Source organism: Amblyraja radiata, chromosome 10 (genome assembly GCF_010909765.2).
Source record: "Amblyraja radiata isolate CabotCenter1 chromosome 10, sAmbRad1.1.pri, whole genome shotgun sequence".
Classification (NCBI taxonomy): Eukaryota; Metazoa; Chordata; class Chondrichthyes; order Rajiformes; family Rajidae; genus Amblyraja; species Amblyraja radiata.
The window spans coordinates 40,011,772-40,037,970 of record NC_045965.1 but is presented as its reverse complement, the minus strand read 5'-3'; the positions used below and the strand labels follow the sequence as shown (position 1 = coordinate 40,037,970).

Here is a 26,199-nt window from a genome sequence, read left to right as displayed (position 1 = left end):
CATCATCTCTGGAGAGAAGGAATGGGTTACATTTAAGGTCGCGACCCTTCTTCACTCTGAAGAAGAGTCTCGACCCAACATGTCAACAACTCTCTGTAATATCTTACGTCCTTGGGAGCTGATCCCAAACTTCTGTTCCCAAACCATACTGTGATGCATCCCGATAAAATGCTTTCTACGGAGTATCCGTAGAAGTTGGTGAGGGTTGTTGGGGACATGCCAAACTTCCTAAGCCTTTTGAGGACGTAGAAGCACTGGTGTGCTTTCTTGGCCATTGCTTTGATGTGGCTGGTCTAGGACAAATTGCTAACATATTTATTCCTAACAACTTGAAGTTTCCAAACATCTCTACTTCAGCTCCATCAATGTGTATGTGTACAACCGGGGTATTGCTCATGTTCAGGGAAAGGTTGTTGTCTTAGCACTAGGTTATGAGGTTATCAATCTCCTTACTGCACTCCTTTTCATCATTATTTGAAACTTTCCATTTCATGTATTTTAATGACAAAAGTTGGAGAGGGAATAAGTTGCAACATGGATACCAGGTGAGAATAGGACTGATGGGATTGCTCTTGTTGAGAACTGGCATAAACTAGTTGCGCAGAATGACTTTCTATGTCGTAAGTAAGTAAAATAACCTCTCTTTGGCTTTGATACCCTTAATGGTGCTGCCTAAAACTGAAAACAAAATTTCTGCTGGGGCCTAACCAGTGATATATAAAGGTTAAACATGGCTTTTGTACGCTCTTCCTCAATTTACAGTACCAGGGATCCAATATACGATTAACATTCTTCTGAGATGTGTATGAAGGAACTGCAGATGCTGGTTTAAACCAAAGATAGACACAAAAAGCCGGAAAGCTGAAAAATGTCTTTCTCTTCCTGTATTCCTTTTAATTGTGGTATGATTCCTCATTCTCCTATCAAAATAAATTCCTTCATAATTCTTTGTTCTTTTAATTGTGGTATGATTCCTCATTCTCCTATCAAAATAAATTCCTTCATAATTCTTTGTTGGTGAGTCTACTTTTAACCAGCCTGCCAATGCCTCCTGGTCTGTTACAAAGTTGTTAGTTATTTACTAGTCCAGACTTATGCAGTATGGTTCAAGAGCCTGATGGTTGCTCGGAAGAAGCTCCAATTGAACCCGAACATCATGGTTCTGAGGCTCCTGTTCCTTCTTTCCGATGGTGGCAGCATGATGAGACCGTGGCCAGTTTGTATGGGTCATTGATGATGTGAAAGTATACAAATGATGCACAGGTCTGAGTGCGTCGGTAGTAATTGTGTGCACATGGTAACTTTGAAATAGACCTGTACATCATCTATTTTATAGAATGGGGGGGGGAAAGTAAAATAAAATAAAAATCTGCTATTTTCCAAATCATGCGTCCGGTAATTACCGGACGCATGATTTGAAAAATAACAGATTTTGATTTGGCCAATCAGAATGCAGAGATTCTTAGACCCATTCTATAATAATGCATGACATTTTTGCTGGTAGGTGCAAGTGTTTCAATTGTTACAGAATGATTTATTTTATTTTAAGGTGTATAACCAGATACTATTAGACACAAGGGCAAGAATTTATTAAAAGCTTTATTCTGTTCCCCGTGTTACAAAATAATCAGGCAATAATTGTTTCACTATTTAAAATGAAGGGAATCATAGCTGGTGATTTCATGTGCCAAACAGCAAAAAATGCTTGAAACATTTTTTATGTCTTCATCAGTCCTGGAGACTAACTGTCAATATAGGTGTTTCATCTAAATTAGCTTTTCTTTGATTGATTTTGAAATGTGCATTGCTTTACACTTAAATTTTAATTATTAAAACAAAAATTTACAGATATGTATTGTGAAAAGATAAAATACAGTACGAGTTGTGATAGTTTTGTAATTTGTATCACTTCCTCCCAGGACTCCACAGTAAGAAAGCTGTTGCCTTAATTGAAACTGGTACTAATATGACCAATAAGATATGCACACCAGAACTTTGCTGTTTGCTGACTTAGTTTGGTTTAGAAATGCAGTGCGATAAACAGGCCCTTCGGCCCACTGTGTCCGTGCCGACCAGCGATGCCCGTACACTAACACTATCCTACACACTAGAGATCATTTCCAATTTTTACCGAAGCCAATTAACTTACAAGCCCATACGTCTTCGAAGTAAGGGAGGAAACCAGAGCACCCGGAGAAACCCTACGCAGTCACGGGGAAAACATACAAACTCCATACAGACAGCACCCATAGTCTGAATCGAACTCTGGTCTCTGGTGCAACTCTATCATTGCACCCTCTACCATGGTATCCAGTAAATCATGTTTGTCATGGAATTTGATGCTGAATGCAAAATATCAGCAGTTAGTGAATAGTCAGGAGAACTGGGGGGAGGGGTCAAGAACCATAGGTAGCTTTGTGGTTGGAAACAAGGTTGGGATCATTGGGGTAAAGATCATGGGTAGTTACAAAAACAGCGGGGTCGGGACTGATTTTGTGTTTGTTTTGACATACTGAAGCCTACTAGGTGAAGCCTGCCAGGTAAAGTGTACCATCTGAAATATTTAGGGAAGTTGTTTTTCCATGGGGAGGTTGGCCAATGTATGTCATTTCTGCATTGATTTCATTGTCAACACCCTTGGTGGTTCTGCTGATGTTTTGTTTTTGTTATTTGCAGGAAATCAATGACTTGAAATGTGACTAATAAGGTTATTGTGTACCAGTGTGAGATTCAGGGTTAGTTCTGTTTGGCAGATTTCATTTTGCCAACTTTTTGCGTAATTGTGTATTTCAGCCTCTGTTTCAAGAGCAACCTTTCTATACCAGAATAAAACTTCTCAACTTGTCACACAAACAACATTGTGTCCTTACAGAAACAATGAACTGCAGATGCTAGTTTACACAAAATGACACAAAGTGCTGGAGAAACTAACTCAGTGGGTCAGGCAGCATCTCTGGAATACATGCTGGCGCCGCTCAATGGCGACTCGGTTTTGCTCTCCCTATTTGTTTGTTTAGTGTTGTTTTGTTTGCTCGCGGAGCCCAGCTTTGGCTTACTTCAGCACGATAAGACTGAACTACTTCACATTCGAGACAACATGCCCGCTTTTGTACCCGAACTTCCACCGGACTTTCATCAAGTCGGCGACGAGTGGTTGAAACACCGTGGGCAGCTGAGGAAACGGGGCAGGAGAGGGGGTGCACTTGTTCGGCTGAGGCGTCGCATCCACCGCCCAGCTTTACCAAGCTTGATCCTATCCAACGTCCGCTCGCTGGCGAACAAGAAAGACGAGCTTTTCATGCTCATTCGCTCACAAAGGGACTTTAGAGACGCCGCTGCTGTGTGCCTCACTGAAACCTGGCTGGATGAGAATATGTCGGACTCCACGCTACAACAAGCAGGCTTCTCTCTCCACCGCGCCGACAGAACCAGGGACTCACTCAAACAATGCGGGGGTGGTGTTTGCTGCTACATCAACAGGAATTGGTGTACTGACTCCAAAACCATGACACAAACCTGCTCGCCGGATTTAGAGCTTCTCACGGTGATGTGTAAGCCCTTCTATCTACCGAGGGAGTTTTCCTCCATCATCCTGGTCGCTGTCTACATACCACCGAGCCCCTCAGCTCCGTCCGCGTCGCAGCAACTGGCCGATCACATCATGGAGGTGGAGAATTCCAATCCAGACGCGGTTGTGCTGGCGTTAGGAGACTTTAATCACGTCTCCCTAAAGAAGGCTCTCCCGAGATACAAGCCTCAGATCCACATTGCCACCAGGCTGGATAATACACTGGACCAATGCTATTCCTCCATCCCCGAGGCATATCATGCTGTGGCTAGAGCCCCTATCGGTGAGTCTGACCACAACATCATTCTCCTGATTCCTAAGTATCGTCAAAAACTTAAGGTGGAAAAACCAACTGTCAAACTTTTTAGGAAATGGTCCTCACAAGCCATAGAAACTTTACAGGACTGTTTTGACTCCACTGAATGGAGCACCTTCTGGGCTGATGGCCAGTACGATATTAACACCTACACTGACACTGTTACATCGTATATTCATTTCTGTGAGAGTGTATGCATTCCAACTAAAACTGTGACTGTTTATAATAACAACAAGCCCTGGTTTAATAATGATGTGAGGTTACTATGTAGGAAGAAGCATGATGCATTTAAACATGGAGACATGGTTCAATACAAACTGCTGAAATATGAATTTCAGCGAGCTGTGATCAAAGCTAAAGCTTCCTACAGAGTAAAGCTAGAAAACAAATTACAAGCTAATGACATCAAAGGGGTGTGGCAAGGTCTGCAGGCTATCACAGACTATAAAACCAAGCACCATGTTCTAGATAGCGACCCCTCCCTCCCTGGGAGGCTCAATGACTTCTGTCGTTTTGACAAGGGCAACCATCAGTCCCCCTCTTTAACCACAGAGCTGGGCGACACTACTCCTACTGTCTCCGAACATGACGTCAGAACCCTGCTCCGCCAGCTTAACACCAGGAAGGCAGCAGGGCCTGACGGTGTGGCGCCTGCTACATTAAGACACTGCTCTAATGAACTGACACCCGTCCTCACCTCCATTTTCAACTGGTCACTTCAACTCTCAATTGTGCCTGCTTGTTTCAAGTCAGCTGTGATCGTACCAGTCCCCAAGAAAAATAACATCACTTGTCTTAACGACTATAGGCCTGTTGCCTTAACTTCAGTCATCATGAAGGTTCTTGAGAGACTGGTATGCAAACATCTTTCCAGCATTACACTTGATCCCTATCAATTCGCCTACAGAGCCAACAGAAGTGTAGATGATGCAGTGTCCCTCTGTGTGCACTCCATCCTCCAACACCTGGAATCCAGATCCACATATGCTCGCATTCTTTTTGTGGATTTTAGCTCCGCATTCAACACCATCGTTCCTGTAAAGTTGATACACACTTTACAGGAACTGGGGGTCAACTCATCTTTATGTAAATGGATCTATAGCTTTCTATGTGACAGAAAACAGGTGGTAAAAATTGGTAACCATGTCTCACTGGCTAGGTTCCTGAACATCGGCTTCCCCCAGGGTTGTGTTTTATCACCTCTTCTGTACTCTGTATACACACATTTTTGCTGTTCACACTCTGACTGTCTTGTTATTTAAGTTTGCAGATGACACATCTGTGGCAGGTCTTATTACCAATAACATCGAAACCGTTTACCGTAGTGAAGTTGAGGAGCTAGTAAGGTGGTGTGAGAACAACAACCTCATACTTAACATCTCAAAAACTAAGGAGCTGGTTGTTGATTTCAGAAAGAAGGCCACCCTCCTCCCTCTCTTCATCAATGGAGAGGTGGTTGAGAGGGTCACCTCCTTTAAGTTCCTCGGGACCACCATACATCAATCCCTATCATGGGAGCTCAACACCAGTCTCATAATCAGTAAGTGCCACCAGCGACTCTACTTCCTGCGGCAGCTCAAAAAATTCAGGGTCAGTCGACCAGCCATGACCCACTTCTATAGGTCTACCATAGAAAGCATACTCACATTCTTTATGCTTGTCTGGTATGGTCACACAAACTCGCAGGATAAGATTCGGCTGGAGAGAATAGTGCGCCGAGCTTCTAAGATCATCGGTTGCAGCAGACTTCCCTCAGTGACATCACTTTACTCAACAAGACTCACCAGAAAGGCCAAAAAAATCATAGCAGACCACTTTCACCCGGCACATTACCTCTTTAATCTCCTCCCATCAGGAAGGAGATATAGAAGCATTAAAAGTAAAACATCTCGCTTCAGAGACAGCACCTACCTCCAAGCCATCAGATATTTGAATTTGCACTAATCACTTTGCACTTTCTTTTGCACTTGCACTTACGCTTAACATACCGCTGCTGGGTACTGTCCTTCCTGTATATATTGTCCTTCGTACGGTATTGTCTGTATTATTTATTGTGGTGTATGTGGTGGTTGTATTGTACTGTATTGTATCTGTCTGAGAGCGAACCAAGACACATTCCTATCAACTTGTTGACATGGCAATAAACTTCTTGAATCTGAATCTGAATCTGACATGATGTTTTGGGTTGAGACACTTCAGACTGATTGAGGGGATGGGGGAGAAAGCTGGGAGGGGAGAGGCGGGACAAAGTGTGGCAGATAATAGGTGAACATGGACAAGAGGGGGTTGATAGGCAGATGGTTGGAACAAGGGCCAGAGATAAAAGCAGAAAGTGAGAGTAGAGAATTGTGAAGCCAGAGGAGGGAATGTAGGAGGAGGGGGGAGGGGAGAAATAGGTGTGAAATAGGTGTGTGGCATAGGGGAGAATATTGGGGTGGGGGTAAGAAAGGAGTGGTGTAAAGAGAAAGGGGGATGTAGGGAGAAGGGGGGGAGGGTTAGCTGGAAGAGAGGAGAGGCAGGACAAAGTGTGGCAGGTGGACACAGGCAAGGTGGGGTTTTAATAGGCAGATGGTTGGAACAAAGTGCAGAGATAAAAGCAGAAGTTGTGATATAGGATTGGAGAGTTTTCTTGTGCTGCGGTCTCATGAATCAAAACCACTGCTGAGAGCCTATACCAGTGGGCCAAAACATCTTCCAGTTCCAGAGGTGCATGGTGAATGTTAACTGTTCTATGATCATGCCTGTCAAAACTTTTCAGTAAATGTGCAAAAGCGTTTCAAAAATATAATTTGAAATTTGTATTATTACAGGTAAGATCTCTGCTGCAAATGCAAACAAAGCACATCTATTGGAGAAGGATAATCCAGAGAGCATGCCAGTGATTGATGAGTCTAAAATGACAGCAGAACAACAGCTTGGACTGAAACAAGCAGAGGAAAGATTGGAGAGAGATTATATATTTCGCATGGAAAAAGTAGGACAAGTTTTATTTTGCTCTGACATTACAATCAATCTACAATGGTGTTAAAGTTTAATTTAAATCTAATAATAAATACATGTTAAATTTTGGACGTATGCATTTTTGGGGGGACAGTTTTAAAATTGAATATTTGATCTCATTTGTAACAGTGAGATATTCAGTTTAATATTTTTAATATGTATTAACATTCTGTTATTGCTAATCAACTGTCAAAACATTTATGGAAAAAGTCAGGGAGGGTAAAAAATTCAATGATTTGTACTTTTTCTGATTGCGATTGATTATGCAGGATATTTGTTGAGAACGATAATGAATTGAAGATAAGGTGAGGTGCCCTCAGCAAATTGGCTATTGATTAGCAATGTCAAATTATTTGGTAAGCTATTTATATTTAAAAAAAGAGAGAAAATGAACTATATTAACTTTTTCCAATTAAGAATAGGATAATTTTTCAAGAAAAGTATAGTATGGGTAGGATTGTTATATGTAAATTGTATGTATGAAATCAATCACAATCACTTATTGCAGTACGGCCATTTAGTTTTATTATTGACAATGGTAGCATCTTCACTCTTCCTGACAAAAGTCCTGTCACCAAATAAAGACTTTATCTTTTGAAAATATTGTTAGTTGTTACTGAGCTATTTTTGTTTGTATTTTATTTCATAGCGTTCATCAGAATATCCTTCCTGTCAGTACCTATGCAAACTCTGCCTAGTTCACATTGAAAATATCCAGGGAGCTCATAAGCATATAAAGGAAAAACGGCATAAGAAAAATATTACTGTGAGTGCTTTGTATGTTGAACATTTGTAGCTTACTTTGAAATGCTTATTTGTTTGTAAATTGTAAAAGTTAATCTTTTACGTTGTTTGTCTACATGGTATTCTGTCATGTCAATCAATTTAAGGAATAATTTTTCTTTCTGACCTGGCTACAGGAAAAACAAGAAGAGAATGAACTTCGTAACATAAAACCACCAAAACATGATCATTTGGCTGCTTTGACCTCTGCTGTGTTACAGGCTGCACAGCAAGAAGGAATTTCAGATGAGGATTATCAAATCCGGAAAAATATTGTGAATGAAATGGAGAAAATTATTCAGCACCATTTGCCAGGTGTGATTTACTTTGATTCACTAACCAGATTCAACTTTGTCATTGTGCAGTGTACAGTACAGAGACAACAAACTGCAGTTAGCATCTACCTAGAAGAGCAACATAACTATGAGCAATAAATAAATCTATTTACGTGCATACAGTCATAGTATTTTTTTCCTGGTGGGAGGAGTGTCCACGGGGGGGGGGGGGAAGTGATTGGCAATCACCGAGGTACAGTGTTGAGTAGTGTAACAGCCGCAGAGAAGAAGCTGTTCCTGGACCTGCTGGTCCGGCAACGGAGAGACCTGTAGCGCCTCCCGGATGGTAGGAGGGTAAACAGTCTGTGGTTGGGGTGAGAGCAGTCCTTGGCGATGCTGAACGCCCTTCGCAGACAACGCTTGCTTTGGACAGACTCAATGGAGGGGAGTGAGGAACCGGTGATGCGTTGGGCAATTTTCACCACCCTCTGCAGTGCTTTCCGGTCGGACACAGAGCAGTTGCCATACCATACTGTGATACAGTTGGTAAGGATGCTCTCGATGGTGCAGCGGTAGAAGTTCACCAGAATCTGAGGAGACAGATGGACCTTCTTTAGTCTCCTCAGGAATCACAAATCGAAGAAAGGAAATGTGTCCATTGTCCACACATGCACCTCGTTAAATTTGAATGTACAAAACTCTTGATTTGTACTGCATGAATAGTGCCCTCCATAATGTTTGGGACAAAGACCCGTCATTTATTTATTTGCCTCTGTACTCCACAATTTGAAATTTGTAATAGAAAATAATCACATGTGGTTAAAGTGCACGTTGTCTGATTTTAATAAAGACCATTTTAATATATTTTGGTTTCACCATGTAGAAATTACAGCAGTGTTTATACATAGTCCTCCCATTTCAGGGCACCATAATGTTTGGGACAAATGGCTTCACAGGTGTTTGTAATTGCTCAGGTGTGTTTAATTGTCTTCTTCATGCAGGTATAAGAGAGCTCCCGGCACCTAGTCTTTCCTCCAGTCTTTCCATCACATTTGGAAACTTTTATCATGTTTATCAACATGGGGACCAAAACTGTGCCAATGAAAGTCAAAGAAGCCATTATGAGACTGAACCAACAATAAAGCTGTAAGAGACATCAGCCAAACCTTAGGCTTACCAAAATCAACTGTTTGGAACATCATGATGAAAAAAGAGAGCACTGGTGAGTTTAGGGAAAGGGACTGGATGATCTCCACAGCTGATGACAAGAATTCTCTCTATAATAAAGAAAAATCCCCAACCACCTGTCCGACAGATGAGAAACACTCTTCAGGAGTCAGGTGTGGATTTGTCAATGACCACTGTCCGCAGATGACTTCATGAACAGAAATACAGAGGCTAAACTGCAAGATGCAAACCACTAGTTAGCCTTCTTCTATCCTACTTCTTCTTCTTCTTCTTCTTCTTCTTCTTCTTCTTGTGAATGAAACATAAACCAAAGGAATAGTTAGATCTCAAGCCGGGTGTTGAGCAGTCAGGTTGTTGTCTTGGTGTCAATGTCTGCCAGGCCCTCAGCTCCATTTGGTGGGTGGTAGTGCGGGCACCCAGAGATGACATGGTTGGCTGTCTGTTGTTCTGCTCCGCATTCACAGGTTGGGATCTGGCAGAGTCCCCATCTCCACACATGCCGGCATTGAAACGCCCAACTCCAGTACAAAGTACTGGTTAGCCGCAAAAATAGGATGGCCAAGTTACAGTTTGCCAAGAAGTACTGAAAAGATGAGACGAAGATTAACTTATATCTGAGTGATGGCAAGAGCAAAGTATGGAGGAGAGAAGGAACTGCCCAAGATCCAAAGCACAAGATACAACCTCATCTGTGAAACACAGTGGTGGGGGTGTTATGGCCTGGGCATGTATGGCTGCTGAAGGTACTGGCTCACTTATCTTCATTGATGATACAACTGCTGATGGTAGGAGCATAATGAATTCTGAAGTGTAGACACATCCTATCTGCTCAAGTTCAAACAAATGCCTCAAAACTCATTAGCTGGCGGTTCATTCTACAGCAAGACAATGATCCCAAATATACTGCTAAAGCACCAAAGGAGTTTTTTCAAAGCTGAAAAATGGTCAATTCTTGAGTGGCCAAGTCAATCACCTGATCTGAACCCAATTGAGCATGCCTTTTGTATGCTGAAGAGAAAACTGAAGGGGACCAATCCCCAAAACAAGCATACGCTGAAGATGACAGCAATACCGGCCTGGCAGAGCATCACCAGAGAAGACACCCAGCAACTGGTGATGTCCATGAATTGCAGACTTCAAGCAGTCATTGCATACAAAGGATATGCAACAAAATACTAAATATGACTGCTTTCATTTACATGAAATCGCTGTGTCCCAAACAATATGGTGCCCTAAAATGGGTGGATTATGTATAAACACTGCTGTAATTTCTGTAAAACCAAAATGTATAAAAATGGCCATTATTAAAATCTGACAATGTGCACTTTAACCACATGTGATTTTTTTTCTATTACAAATCTTAAATTGTGGAGTACAGAGGCAAATAAATAAATAAATGATTAGTCTTTGCCCCAAACATCATGGAGGACGGTGAATTATAGGGTTTGTACACTAATTGGCAATAAGTAAGCCAAAAAATCTTTTATCTTTTTAGAAAGGAAAATCTAGAGAAATTGCAAAGTACTGTTTACTACTAAGGGCCCAAAGGATCAGTCACTGGAGGATTGGGTTTCTTGTAAACAAAGTGAATAGAAGTTATTATTGGTTATTATTTAACTTTTGCGTGTCTTCCATTTACGCTGTTTGCTGTTTGTTTTGTCTTTTGTTTTACAGTTTGCTCACTAAGGTTGTATGGTTCATGTCTTACAAGATTTGCTTTCAAAACCAGTGACATCAATATTGATGTAAAATTCCCCTGTCATGTAAGTAATGCTAAATGTATGCAAAATATTTTTCAATTATTCAAAATGAGCATTTAATTAATATATTCTTCATGCACAATGTTAATTTTAAGCAATCTTGGTGACTACAGAATTGTACTTCCTTGATTTTAGTCCTACGCTCATTTAAAATGAAAAGAAAATTCTAGAAGGCTCTTTTTTTTTTTTTTTTTCATCTGCCATAAATCATAAAAGTTACAAAACAGCAGATTATTTTGTGACAACATTTCCATTCTAAAGAGTTTTTATATATACGTCAGCCATATTTTAATTATATCTGTACTTGCCAGAAAAAAAAGATACGTTCTCTAAAGTTCTTTTATACTGTTCATAGTATATGGCACTTGAATATCTCAATTTTTTTAATGAGGGAAATGAGGCATTTTGTAATCTTGCTTATCAAACAGACATGGAAGTAAAGAGCAAGTGTGAAATTAATCTAGTCATGGATTTTTGTGTAAGAATCTGAAAACTTCTAAGAAATCTGGATTTTTGATTCAGATCTAATACTTATTCATCTTAGGAAATCAATTGTAATATTTATTTCATAATCCACAGTCTAATCATCATTTGGAAATAATTTGTAATCTGGTAATGTAAGATCTTGAACTGTTCTGTAATTTATAATAATGGCTGTGAATTAAACGTTTTAATATTTTGCAATGTAGAGTGGTTTATAAAAATGCTGCATGATTCATTCTGTTCATTGTGAAAATTAAGTTTTGTTTGTGATTGTTTCTTTTTCAGTTAAATCAGCCAGATGTTTTGATACAAGTCCTGGACATAATTAAAAACAGTTGTAAGTTCTCTGACTTCCTTTGATTTTAAAACTTTTGATTTTAAAATTTAGTAAGCACAATCAACAGCAAATCCCTTTATTTTAGGATCGGGAATCTCCTATCCATGTATCAACTCCATGTGGTCTCTAACCCACAGCACTGTGCAATTTAATTTTTAACTATCAAACAAATTCCCATTGTCAGTAGCGTTACTTGTGAAACCATACATTTTCTTAAAAAACAAAAGTGTGTTAGGATGCGAGAATCTCCTATCCGTGTATCAACTCCATGTGGCCTCTAAGCCACAGCAATGTGTTTAACTCTCAAGTGTCTCCTGGAAGTTTAGGAGCAATTAGGAAATTAAAAGAAAAATGCACTTAACATAAGTTTTTAACAACTCAAATAATTAACTAAAACTTTTTTTTACATTTAAAAAAAAAAAATTTATTATTTATTTCGAACATAAATACTTATAAATGGTTTTGCACACTTCTCAGCATTTATTTAAAAAAATATCTTAATTGACATTGGAGAAGAGGAGAATGAGTAAATTGCTGTTTTGAGATTGTTGGAAGATTGTTATTTTAGAAGAAAAACAATTGCTTCTTTTGAAACAGAACCATTGTCATAGTTTGTGCTTCAAATAAAGTAAATTGAAACAAATCTGTAGAAATAACATTTTGACGCTCATTTTGTCCATATGGAATCTGTGGAAGCCAGACACCTGAAACAGATACTCCTCTCTGTAATGGGAAAAGACAGAGGAAAAGATACATGGATATGTTTAAAGTTCCTTGATGAAATGCAACTTTCTCATGACCCCTTGACATTTCTGGCACTTGGCCAGTCAAAGTTGAGAGGGAGTGCACAAGTTCACAAGTTATAGGAGTAGTATTAGGCCATTCGGCCCATCGAGTCTACTCCACTATTCAATCATGGCTGATCTCTGCCTCCTAATCCCATCTTCCTGCTTTCTTCCCATAATCCATGACACCGTTCTAATCAAGAATTTGTCGATCTCTGCCTTAAAAGTATCCACTGACTTAGCCAGCACAGCCCTCTGTGGCAACGAGTTGCACAGATTAACTACCCTCTGACTAAAGAAGTTCCTCCTCACCTCCTTTTGATAAGATCGCCATTAAATTCTGAGGCTATGACCTCTGGTCCTGCAGTCTCCCACCAGCAGAAACATCCTTTCCACATCCACTCTATGCCTTTCATTATTCTGTAAATTTCAATGAGGTCCCCCTTTAACCGTCTAAACTCCAGTCAGTAGACGGCCAGTGCTGTCAAGTGCTCATCATATGCTAACCCACTCATTCCTGGAATCATTCTTGTAAACCTCCTCTGGACCCGCTCCAGAGCCAGCACATCCTTCCTCAGATATGGTGCCCAAATTTGCTCACAGTACACCAAATGTTGCCTGACCAGTGCCTTCTAGAGCCTCCGCATTACATCTCTGCTTTTGTATTCCAGTCCTCTTGATATAAGAGCATTTTGGATGGTATGGAGGATCTGAAGAGGAGTACAGAGAGACCCTGTACAAGTGGCAGATGGGGTGGACCATCTCACAATTACCAGCACGCCTGCCTAGTCCGTCACCATCTACCCTTTCTAGGTCCTTTTCAAGTCCCTGAGTCCATATTGTGGAAAATGTCCACATTGGTCTCATTAGAAAGCTCAAAACCCATGAAAATAAAGAGCCATTCTCATTCCCAAGGAACTACCAAAGAGGGAGAATTTAGGAAATGTCAATTGTAACTCTATTTTGCTTGAAAAATTGATGATTGGACAGATGTTGACCAAACTTCTTCGAGACCAATACATAAAGATTGATAGACATATTTAGAAGTAACTCCAAAATCAATATATGTATTCAAGAGAGAGTTAGATATAGCTCTTGAAGCTAACGGAATCAAGGGATATGGGGAGAAAGCAGGTACGGGGTACTGATTTTGGATGATCAGCCATGATCATATTGAATGGCGGTGCTGGCTCAAATGGCCTACTCCTGCACTTATTTTCTATGTTTAATACAAATACTAGGATGGTAGATGGCAATTAAGAGTGGGTGCAAAATTATTTTTATGACTTGTCATTATTTTTTTAATTGAATTATGTTGTATTGAGATTTTATCAGTTTAAAGTTGGCTTTAAACATTTGGTACAATATCTACTTTAAATATTACACATATCAGCAATGACAATGAAAGAATATAAACTTATTTAAGTTATTAAGTAATTTAATTCAGACCGATTTTTCTTTCTGTTGTCCTTAACCTGCATTGTAACTTTACCTTCTAGCTTTATATTCAGATGTCGAGTCTGATTTCCATGCCAAAGTCCCAATTATATGCTGCAGGGATATACAAAGGTTTGTGTTAACCACTGTTATAGTCAGGCATTAATTATTCAGATTCTTAATGTCTGCAAAAGTTTCTTGCTTGTGATCTTGAATATGGGTGATTCTTCAGTAAGTGTCTACTTTGGTGTCCCGCTAGTTTGATGCTGTATATAAGAAAAATCTGTAATTCTATCCCATTTCTTCTTTTTCTATATTGTTAATAAAGGTAATCCTCATAAATAAAGATTAAACCCTAAATGAATAAAGTGTTTTTTTTTAAATTGCCCGGTTCGTTGCCCCCCCCCCCCCCCCCCCCGAAAACCATATGTCCCGATCAAATCACACATATGGAGAACAAATCGTGCCATGTGCCATTTGGGAAACAATATGGCCAGGCATGGCCTTCGACGAGGCCATCCTGGGCTAAAGGCTTGGGCCACCATACCTGTCATGGCCACATCCGCAACTTAACCCCCGATCTCCATCCAGCCCCAGCCCTTGTTTCACCCTCCCCCCCCCCCCCACCGGGGAACAAGGGCTGAAGAGGGCCGGGCGTGGAGAGGGACATCGGGTCACGGGAAGATGCGACGGCTTTGTGTCCGGCTAGAGCTGCTGGAGCTGGAGCTGCTGGAGCTGGAGATCGGGCGTAAGTAACCCCAGCCCGAGCCCCAGCCCTAGCCCCAACCCCAACCCCAGCCCCAACCCTAGCCCTATGAACAGTCTGCTTCTGCCTATTCATCTGAAGTTAATATTGTTTTAGACGAAGTTGGTGAAAGGTTATGTGAAGGTTACCATTCTTGCTGAAAATCACAACTTTTTTTCGGCAGTAAAATGTTACGAAGGTTAACAATCAATGCGTTAGACTGAAAAAGTATTTTTGGTGGTTTATTTGAGGAAGATATTCTATAATTTGAAAGACTGACAAAAATTTGATTTTATATTCTTAAATCTTATATTTTGCAGTGTTGTTCATCATAAAAATATGATGGATATGTCTGAATGCAATGGGCAACTTGGAAAAAGAAGAGGAAAAAATAAATTACATTCTCTAAAAGATTGCCCCAAACATATTTTTCCCATAGTAGAGATGTTCATCTATGTGAAACAACATTCAAAGTTGCAAAAATTTAAGTTTTATTTTCGGGTTTCCAAAAACTTAGTAGACACTTACTGAAGAATCACCCATATATAGAAGATGCAACATGATAAATTATGCAATACAGTTTGTTTGACTTCAGGGGGATGGTGTAAAAAGAACACAGGATGTCATCGGAATCCACTATCATTCCAATATCCGTTTCACTATCCATTCCAATAAAGGGTTTTCAGCCAAACAATCACCTTTCTTTTTCCTTCTGCCCCCTGTTGAGATGCATTGTTCATTTCCAACATTTTCTCTTGTTTTCATTGCAGATTTTCAACATTTTTAAAAATTTGCAGGATATCCCCCACTTCACATAATTTCACATATTGTCTTCATGCAATGAATATCTCATTTGCAGCAGCACATCCTTATGTTGTTTTGTTTCAAATTATAATAAATATTATAGACTACCTCTCGTCTGTCTCTGAAAGTCAGTGGTCATTGTTTCTATGTATAGAAATATCATGAAATGGTCTGAAAGTGGTTGAGAAGAGAATATTGCTTCCTATACAGTAAACCCTTGTTATAACGTACCGTAAGGCGAAGGGCTGGGTGGGGGGGGATGAGGTCCGTTATTCCCTATTGTCCTTTATAACCGAGTAAAGTATTATCATTGGATGTAGTTGTAACAAAGAACTGCAAATGATCGTTAATACACAAAAGGACATAAATACACAGAGATTAACTCAGCGTTCAGGCAGCATCGCTGGAGAACATGGATAGGTGACGTCAGGATCCATCTTCAGACTGATTCAATCTGCTGAATTACTCCAGCACTTAGAGTTATTTCATCTTAAAACTATGCACAGGGTCGCTGGTCTGCACCAGCGAACCATTCTTCACGGGTTCACGCGGCTGTTGCTGCATCACACGCTGTAGTCCTTGGGGACAGTGCTTTCTTCAGGCCACTGCCAGCGACAAGATGCCCTCAGTCTTCATGGGCTCCCTCCCCTCTCACCAGTGGCCATTTCCAAAGTGGGGTATGTCAGCGACTCCAGGGAAAAGAAGGAGGAAGAGGTGGTGGTGGGGGAAGGAGAGGCTGAGTGGACAGAGCGATGGGAGAGGTAGGAGGCGACAGCGATCGAGCAGACAAATCGAAGGAAGAAGTGGTGGAAGGATGGTGCACCATATGAATCGGGCAGGGGCCCTGCGCTCTAAGTGGCCGGGGAGATGGTGTGAGTTAGGGTTCGTCCGCTATAACCAAAATCCGTTATAAAGGGTTTACTGTATGGTTATAAAGATTAAAACTTAATGTGATAGATTTTCCTCCACTTCACCAGCTTTAATGCTGGAATTCACTTGGATGTCCTCACAGAAGTCCCAACTCTCAGACTGGGAACTATCCATTGAATCTCTGCTGGGTTAAATCTGGCACAAGCAGAGCACTACTTGGAGTTATCAGCTGTTGCAAAAAAATGTTTATTTTTAGTTTGATTTAATGATTTTTATGGGTTGAATGTTTTTTAAGTTTTAAAAATGCATTCTAAATCTTTTTTTTTTAAAAGACACTGCTGCCGTAACTCAGCGGGTCAGAAGGCATCTCTTGAGAACATGGAAAGGCAACATTTAGGGTTGGGACCCTTCTTCAGTCCCGACCTGAAATGTCACCTATCCATGTTCTCCAGAGATGCTGCCTGACCCGCTGAGTTATAGCAGCACTTTGTGTCTTTTTTTGTAAACCATCATCAGCAGTTCCTCGTGTCCATATTATACATCTAACATTTTTACAATATCTTTTGTTTTTAATGGAAACTTCCAACTATTATTAGTGAATGTAAAAGATGTATAAAAAGATAATCATGTGATGACTTTGACATCCAGGGCCCTGGGAACATAGTTTCACTAGCTGTCATTTAAAATATATATCTTGTGACTTTGAATGCATATGAATATCACAAACATTAAAAACAACTCTGGTCAGCAAGACTTAAAGTGGGACCTCTCATCTCACCCTCGCTACCATCCAATATCCATCTTTGTAGAAGGACAGGAACGCTCCAGTTTCCTGGACACTTATCTTTGAATCAATACTACGAAAGGAGTTTAACTAATTGTGAATCAAAATACTGTTGATAAGTATTGCAGCAGCCAAAATTTGCAGAGTATTCCAACATCCCAACGTTGACTTTTTCCATTGGCACCACTTTGGGATGACCTGCAGTCCCGAAATGTCTGAGATTAATCTAAGTCTTATCAATTGAAGTTATCAGATGTCTTTTTGTATGCTTAGTCCAAAGTTCCTAACAGCGATCTATTATAAATCATGAAAATATGTTTTTCCTCTCTGACCTACATTGAATGCTTCTTCACAGGAATGTCATTCAGATAATGGATTATAATAGTCCATACCATAGCCACCTCCATATTATTACTATGACCAATTTACTAACAAGCCATTTTACTTTTCCAAATTCTCCTCTGTTCAAAAATATCACCTGAAAAAATGGACAATTGCATAAAAAATGTTAAAAAATATATAGTGCCTGTAGTAAGTGTTTACAGACTGTGTTCTCTTCAATTGCAGTGGACTAATTTGTAAAGTTAGTGCAGGAAATGATGTGGCATGTCTTACTACAAATCTGTTGGCAGCACTGGTAAAGCTGGAACCTCGACTGATCCCACTGATTTTGGCATTTCGGTGTTGGGCAAGAGTGAGTATTTTCATTTTGCATTAACTGTTTTGATCTAAATCACAATGAATATGAACAACTTAATATTAATAATTATTTTAACAGTTATGCGTTATATTCAAAAATGTTGCTAACTGAATCATACCGAAGGATTTCACGATTGAAAGTATTTACTATTAAAAGTTAAGAGTTACAGGGGTGTTTACGTCAGCAAACAGTTGAAGCCAAATTCTTCATTCTAGAATTAGTTGCTTAAAATTTGATTTGATTTGATTTGATTTGTTTATTTGTTCCGAACAAGTAAAGACATAAATAGGAATAAATAACAACAAAATCGAAATAGTCAAACAATTGGACATTCCAGGCAATATTTGCAAAGCAATGAAAAGCATAAAGCAAAATTTAAATGTCCAACACTTTTTCTTTACAAGCTCGAAAAGGAGTGAGAAGAAGAATAACTTATTTAATCTCACCCCTTCTCCCTAAACCCTTCTTCCATATTTAATAATTAATTAATTAATAATAATAATACCCCAGACAATTTTTAGAGATGCATACAGACATATATATACATACAACTGATATACACATACAAGTAATATGTATGAAGTAACCCCTTCATCCCTGTACCTTGTGAAAAAAACGTTTTTTGTATGTCATTTTGAACTGGTTCATGTTTGGACATTGCTTTAACTCCACATTCAAACTGTTCCACAATCCTACTCCACAGACCGAAATACAAAAAGTTTTTCTGGTCGTGCGGACTCTTTGTACCTTAAAATTAAATATTCTTCTTAAATTATAACCCCCCACTCGCTCATTGAATAATTTTTGTATATTTCCAGGTAAGTTTTTATTTTTGGCCCTAAACATTATCTGTGCTGTTTTAAATGCAACCAAATCTTCTAATTTTAATAATTTTGACTGTAAGAATAATGGATTAGTGTGACCCAGATACCTGACATTGTGGATAATAAGTATTGCTCTTTTTTGCAGAATAGTTAATGAATGTAGCAAACTTTTATAGTTATTGCCCCAGACTTCTGCACAGTAATTTAAATAGGGTAAGATTAGTGAACAGTAGAGAATGCAGAGTGATTTGTGATCCAGAACCTGCTTAACTTTGTGTAATACAGAAATGCTTTTTGACAGTTTGGATTGTACATGTTTAATGTGTGATTTCCAGCTGATTCTAACATCCATTATAACCCCAAGAAATTTATTTTCATGAACTCGTTCAATTTCAACCCCATTTATCTTTATATTTGCTTGTCTATTTGTTCTGCAATTACCAAATAACATTATTTTTGGTTTTACTCAAGTTTAATGATATTTTGTTCCTGTCAAACCATGTTTTCAGTTTGCCCATTTATTTTGTTATTTTGTCCAGTAGTTGTTTTAAATTCTCCCCAGAGCAAAAAATACAAATAAAATGAAGGAAGACAAAAGTTGTAACGAATTCTATCTGAATTCCAATCACATTGATGCTATGGTCATGAACAGCACTATTTCCTCAGGTGAATAAGGACATTTGGCATGTCTTCATCTGATGGCTCATAATCTTTATAGATGCAACTGGATTAATGTCAGATTTATGTCAGGTTTAGCAGCTGCTCTGCCCGAGTCTGCAAGAAATTGCAGGGTAATTGTTGTAGTCCAATCCATCACACAAACCAACCTCCCCCCCTTCCCTCCCCCGGAACTCCATCTACTCTTTACGCTGCCTCTGTTAAGCAGCCAACATAATCAAGCTTCCCAGTCATTCTCTCTTCTCCCCTTCCCCATCAGGCAAAAGATACAAAATAGATATTCCCATTGTTTTCTGATTCATTGTGCAAGGTAAATCTCTACCACATCTCTCAATTCCTTCACTGATTCTGTGCTTTCAACTGACTGCCTTAGTGTCTAGTCTTGGATGAGACATGGTGTTATTTGGCTAAACATTGGAAAGATTAAATATTGTACCTAACATAAAATCTGCAGCTTTGTCATTGGTTCTCTTGACCTCTCCAACTAAACTTCATGTTCCACTCTAAATAGCCTTCTGTTCATTAAATTCAATTGTGCTTATCCAATTCTGGATGAGATCCATTCATTCATTCATTCATTCATTCATTACCCTGTGCTTCCCAGACCAATCAAACTTTTTGTCATTGCTTAAATCCCACTGTGTTCTAATTTTGACTCATTTCTGTAACCTTTAGCTTTATAAATTCTCCAAATTCACCAGTCCTCTGATTCTGGTTCTCGCTTTTCTCCATTTCTTCTTTACCCTCTGCATTGGCAGATATGCTTTCAATTTCTCTTTGTTGTCAGATTCACCTCCTTTACGTTGCAATTTACTTCTTTTTAGATCCTCCTTAATATTTATCTCTCTGACTAAGGTTTTTATCACCCTGAAAATCCTTTGCTCTTTTTACGATCTCAATAAAATATCTTGCACATGTTTTAAAAGTAACGTATAATTGTAGTCCAACTTTTATATTGTTTTGATTTATCAGTATCCATGAGGAGCTGCAACAATATTTTGTTGTCTGATTTTTGAAATCATTTAGATTGCAGTAAACTTTAACTGGTTGCATATTTAATCTGTAATCTCTTCTGATTTTAGGTCTGTCATATAGACTGCCAAGCAGAAGGTGGCATCCCTTCTTATTCTTTTACATTGATGGTAATCTTCTTTCTTCAACAAAGACAAGAGCCTCTTTTACCTGCTTACTTGGGCTCATGGGTGAGAATTATAATACTTTTGCTTCGAGGGAAAAGCTCATCCTATTTTCCTTGATACTTGTATGGTTCAATGGTCCTTATTGTCACGTGTACCAAGGTACAGTGAAATTTGATTTGCCATGGTCATACATTAAAAGAAAAGCAACAAGATACATAACAACATAGAGATTAAACATAGACTTACGTAAACAGCCACCACAGCGTCGTGTGAGAATCCCATGGGAACACAGCATAAGCGGAGACCCACAGCCATCAGTTCAATGGCCAGGCCACACACACGCTCCTACACCGTGATGTGACCAGAGTTGTACCGCTGTCACTCTCTCTGCAGTCCCCATCCGTCCGAACAGTCAGAAAGCTGTCCACACTCGCACTAGACCTAAGGATGACCTCATAATAATAATAATAATAATAATAAATACTTTATTGATCCCCTCAGGGATTTTCAGATGTCCAGAAGCCCCCAACCAACAAACCCACAGATTCAAAACAAACGCAGACAGAAAATACATAGAATACAATGTGGACACTACCTGAGAGCAATAAATACTTAAAAAGACCAATAATTAACAATTAAAAATTAAAAATTGCAAAATGCATCCCCCTACAGCCTAGTGGTCCGAATTATAAAATCTAATGGCTCATGGAGCGATGTCCCCGCAAACACTGAGATTACTGCACTCACGGCACTCCCTCTGAGTTCTCACCAGTGCAGGCAGTACGCCCATCTTGTTTTTCGACGACCTCGCATTCCCCACTGGGATGGAAGGCAAATTCTTGTACCTTCTTTCGTCCTTTTCTCCCGCGGTCGGGGCAATTGAAACATCCGCAGTCGGGGCGATCGAAACCCACAGTCGGCAATCAAAGCCCCTGCATTAGGGCGATCGAAGCCCATGCGATCGGGCCGGGCGAATCTCCTGCAGTTGGAGCTCCTTAAGTTAAGGCTGCAATGCAGATGGAGATATGATACGGAAAAAGTCGCATCTCCGTCGTGGGAAGAGATAAAATGTTTCCCCCACCCCCACAAAACAAAAACTAAAGATACACTAAAACATACAAGTAAAAATAGACTAAAAATAACAAAAGAAGAAAGGGACGAGACAGGCTGTCGGCAAGACTGCCATGTATGGCGCCACCCGGTGGTCATTTGTATCTGACCTAGTTTAACTATTTACATGTGATAGAGACTTAAAATCCCATGACTACTGCTTTACTTGGTGCAAATATATTTACACTTCTGTATGGCATCTTTTTTATTTTTCGTGTCTGTGTTTTATTCTGCAACTGTCAGTGTTTTTAATATGTTCTATAATCTGTTTTCCCAGTTTTACTTGGAGATGCAGGGATTTCATGTTGTTATTTTCTAAAAATTAGATTGAAGGCTTTGACATAAAAAAGATTGATGAATATCACCTGAAGGGAATACGGAATGATGAATATGTATTATGGGAACACAGACCTGCAAATTCTGGGGAATCAAAAAGCATAAACAGTGGAGATGGAAAAAGCTCAAATAAAACTGACCAGAGAAAATCTAACAAAAAGATGGAAAGCAGTGAACCAAATACCCAAAACAATTCACTAAAGGATAAACATGGCAGAGTAAGTGTGGTACATTGTTCTGTGCTTTAACATCTTTACTATTATAAATATTCTGTAATATTGGCAGGAACGGGGTACTGATTGTGGATGATCAGCCTTGATCACAGTGAATGGCGGTGCTGGCTCGAAGGGCTGAATGGCCTACTCCTGCTCTGGTCTATTGTCTATTTTGGTATTCTTCATTTTTTTCCTTGCGAATGGGCCCATTGAGTCCATGTCAACTCACGGCCCCATTCCCCAGATTATTTCCCTGCACCTTTTCTCTCTCTCGCATGGCCATCGTTACTTCCCCAATTCTTTACCACAAAACTACACAAGGGATATTGTACAGTGGCCAATTAAACTACAAACTCTTTTGACTCCTCCCACTTTCTACAAATCAAAGGTGTAGCCTTGTGCACTTGCATGGACTCTAGCAACGCCTGTCTTTTCAGTTACTAAATGGAAAATTTGTCCCAAACCTGCACTGGCACCCTTCCCCAACTCTTTCTCCATTGCATCAGTGACTGCATCGGTGCTACTTTCTGCATTTTTGTAGATCTCAACAATTTACCACCTTTGCTACTAAGACTCATCCACCTACAATTTCACTTGGACCATCTTTGACACTTCTCTCCCTCTTGTGGATCTCTCTGCCTTCATCTCAGGAGACAAATTGTCCCCTGTTGTCTACTGTAAACTCACTGTCTCCCGTCTTGACTATACAGCTACCCACCCTCTCTTCTGTAATTAAGCCATCCAATTTTTCCATTCTCTTTCTTTGTTGCATCTGTTCTCATGATGAGGCCTTCACTCACATTTTCACCATTTCCCAGAAGTTTGAGACCACCATCTCCTACCCACCCCTAGACAGAACAGATGGGAGTTTCCTTGGTTCTCACCTTTCACCCCACTAGGCTCTGCAACTAGCATATCATCCTCTGCCAGTTCTACCATCTCCAAGGATATTCCACCATCAATCACAACTTCCCCTTTCCCTATCTTTCTACTTTCCACGGAGAGCAGTCTACCTCTGACTCCCTGGTCTGCTCATTCCTCCCCATCCACATCTCCCCGCCTCCTGCCAGTTTCCTCTGAAACAGTTGGTGGTGCAATATTTGACCCTGTACCATCCATAGACCTAAGCAACTCTTACATGTGAGGTAGAGATTCATGTGCACCTCTTCCAAAACTATTTCCAACTTCCACATTGCATATGCTGGCCGACTATATATTGGAGAGACCAAGAGTAAACCAGGTAATTGTTTTGCAAAAACTGCTATGGTGAAATAAAACACAAATCAGAACAACGGCTTCTATTCCATTTATGTGGCCTACTACCCAATGGTATGAGCATTAAATGTTCCTATTTCAAGTAACCTGTGTTCCCCTCCTACTGCTATTAGTCCATCTAGATACTTTATGGGTACACAAAAATGCTGGAGAAACTCAGCGGGTGCAGCAGCATCTATGGAGCGAAGGAAATAGGTAAAGTTTCGGGCCGAAGCCCTTCTTCAGACTTTATCCCTTTGTTCACTTTTTCCATTCCCCCTCATTATCTAGAATCATTACCTTCTTCCTCCTCATTCTATCTGCCTATCACACATATATCTGAGTTTTTTCTCCCTTGGGCTACCCTTCCTATCCCTCATCTGGTTCCATTTTGCCCATTATCCCTCCTTTATCTTTTTCCATTTATCACCTATCAGCCCCTGTCTCAACATTCTTTCCCTCCCCCACCTGGCTCCATATGTCCATCATCTCAATTGGCCCCAGCTATCACCAGTTCATTATACTGACTATCTTCTCTTGACATTGAACCCCGATGCAGGGTCTCAACCCCAAACATCGACCACTGCTTTGCCTCCACAGATGCTGCCTGACTTGCTGAGTTCTTCCTGAGTTTGTTTTCTGGTCCAGACTACCTTCTCGTATATGAGCTGAGGGAGGAAATTAGAGCACTCGGGGAAATCCATGCAATCACAAACTCAGCACAGATAACACTGAGTGAGGCAGCTGTTCTGTCTGTTGTCCTATTCTGCCACCCACTGCCCTTGAACAGTGAGAACATAGAAGTTTTGTTTAAAATTATATCATTAATACTTTATAATATTAACACTTAGGTAGGCAATGGTCATATTAAAAAAAATATCTATTAAAGGATTAAACCACCAGCTCAGATAGCGATACATTTTCAAATCTCTAATATTCACACTCGCTTCTTAGAAAATGAATTGAAATCTTGTAATTGAATACCACGGTGGACTACAGCTTCAATACAAAAGGAGAGTATACTAAAATTATCCTACATCACTGAAACTCTACATAGAATCATGTGCTAATTGTAATTATGTAATTTTTGTTGTGTCAAAGATGACACTTCGTATTTGAAGTGAAAAAGTGACAATAACAAATATAAATACAAATGTAAATCCATTTAGCAGAAGGAAAAACATTGTGCTTAAGTTGATATGTATAGTTTGATTTTACCACCTGAATATAAATATATTTACTCTGTATCATAAACTAACAAGTTGTAGTTAGTAATTATTTCTGTTTTTAATTCAGTATTTTTTAAATTGTAATTTCTGCTGAGAGTTGGCCACAGTAGGGCCTAATTTGGAGGCAACTTCCTGATAACTAGCAATTTTGTAATAGAATTGGTTTCTATTTTTATATCAATACAATTTTAATTCTGGTTTGTGTTAAAACTTGACCTTATAGTTCAATCGTGAAAAGACCAAAAGAGTTTTCATTGATCATGATCAACACATTCTCATTTCTTTTTTTAGGCTGCATTGAAGTTTGGTTCATCACGCCCGGTTTCTCTTGGACTCCTCTGGCTAGAATTGCTTAAATTTTACACTCTAGAGTTTGCATTGGAAGAATATGTTATCTGTATACGGGTAAAAGATCTTGTATCAAGAGAGCATAAAAACTGGCCAAAAAGGAGAATAGCCATCGAGGGTGAGGGTACCATTATTCATTGAATAATAAGCAAAATAGAAAGTTAATCAAGCAATCAGAACCTAGTGTACTATTAAAGAGAATGCATGGCAGATATCAAAATTGAATATAATGAAGTCCTACAAGATTTTTTTGAGGTAATATTTGAGATTTTGAAGGTTAATACGATGAGATATCTGTTTATCAGGGATCTCCTATTGCTATAACCAGTGCTTGTAATTTAGAATTTCAGTTTGGTTCAATGGTAGCATACCCAATGCCTTATCCAAGTTAATTATTTGATGCAAACAGAGTCACTGAAGCATGTTATGTGTTATTAAGGAGTTAAACTTTATGAAAAGAACATTCAAGAAGTATGCTTGGAACATTACACAGATACATAGACAATAAGTGCATTTACATAGATGCATAGGGCCATTCGGCCCTTTGAGCCAGCACCGCCATTCAATGTGATCATGGTTGATCATCCACAATCAGTACCCCGTTCCTGCCTTCTCCCCATTCCCCTTGATTCCACTAGCCCTAAGAGATCTATCTAACTCTTTTGAATGCATCCAGTGAATCGGCCTCCACTGCCTTCTGAGGCAGAGAATTCAACAAATTTACAACTTTGTGTGAAAATGTTTTCCCACATCTCAGTTCTAAATGGCCTACCCGTTATTCTTAAACTGTGGCCCCTGGTTCTGGACTCCCCCAACATCGGGAATATGTTTCCTGCATCTAGCGTGTCCAATCCCTTAATTTTATAATGTTTCTATAAGATCCCCTCTTATACTTCTAAATTCCAATGAATACAAGCTCAGTCGCTCCATTCTTTCATCATATGACAGTCCCGTCATCCCAGGAATTAACCTTGTGAACCGATGCTGCACTTCCTCAATAGCAAGTACACTCTTTAATTGCGTACTTATAGAGACTTAAGAAAGCCATTTAGCCCCTCAAACTAGCATTGAGGTCATCGCTAATCTCTGAGATAACTCCATACATGTGCTTTTGCTCCCTCTCTTGTAATACCTAGAAAGATATTCCCGAGGCAGACTCTACATTTGGTGCCAGTGCTCATCTTGATTTAAAAATAACCATTACATTTGTTGTACAGAAAAAAGAGCTTGT

General features: G+C 39.6%; 1 protein-coding gene across 3 annotated transcripts in view; it reads left to right on the top strand.

Moving 5' to 3' along the window:
• Positions 1-26,199, top strand: part of tut4 (terminal uridylyl transferase 4) — a 79,764-nt gene that overhangs the window by 16,525 nt on the left and 37,040 nt on the right. For all 3 annotated transcript variants that reach the window (XM_033028619.1, XM_033028621.1, XM_033028618.1), the window contains exons 4-13: positions 6,695-6,858; positions 7,534-7,650; positions 7,805-7,982; positions 10,805-10,893; positions 11,659-11,710; positions 13,995-14,064; positions 17,703-17,829; positions 20,420-20,539; positions 21,913-22,140; positions 24,912-25,086. In XM_033028619.1, coding sequence (XP_032884510.1) covers positions 6,695-6,858; positions 7,534-7,650; positions 7,805-7,982; positions 10,805-10,893; positions 11,659-11,710; positions 13,995-14,064; positions 17,703-17,829; positions 20,420-20,539; positions 21,913-22,140; positions 24,912-25,086 — 1,320 coding nt within the window. The remainder of the gene's footprint in view (positions 1-6,694; positions 6,859-7,533; positions 7,651-7,804; positions 7,983-10,804; positions 10,894-11,658; positions 11,711-13,994; positions 14,065-17,702; positions 17,830-20,419; positions 20,540-21,912; positions 22,141-24,911; positions 25,087-26,199) is intronic.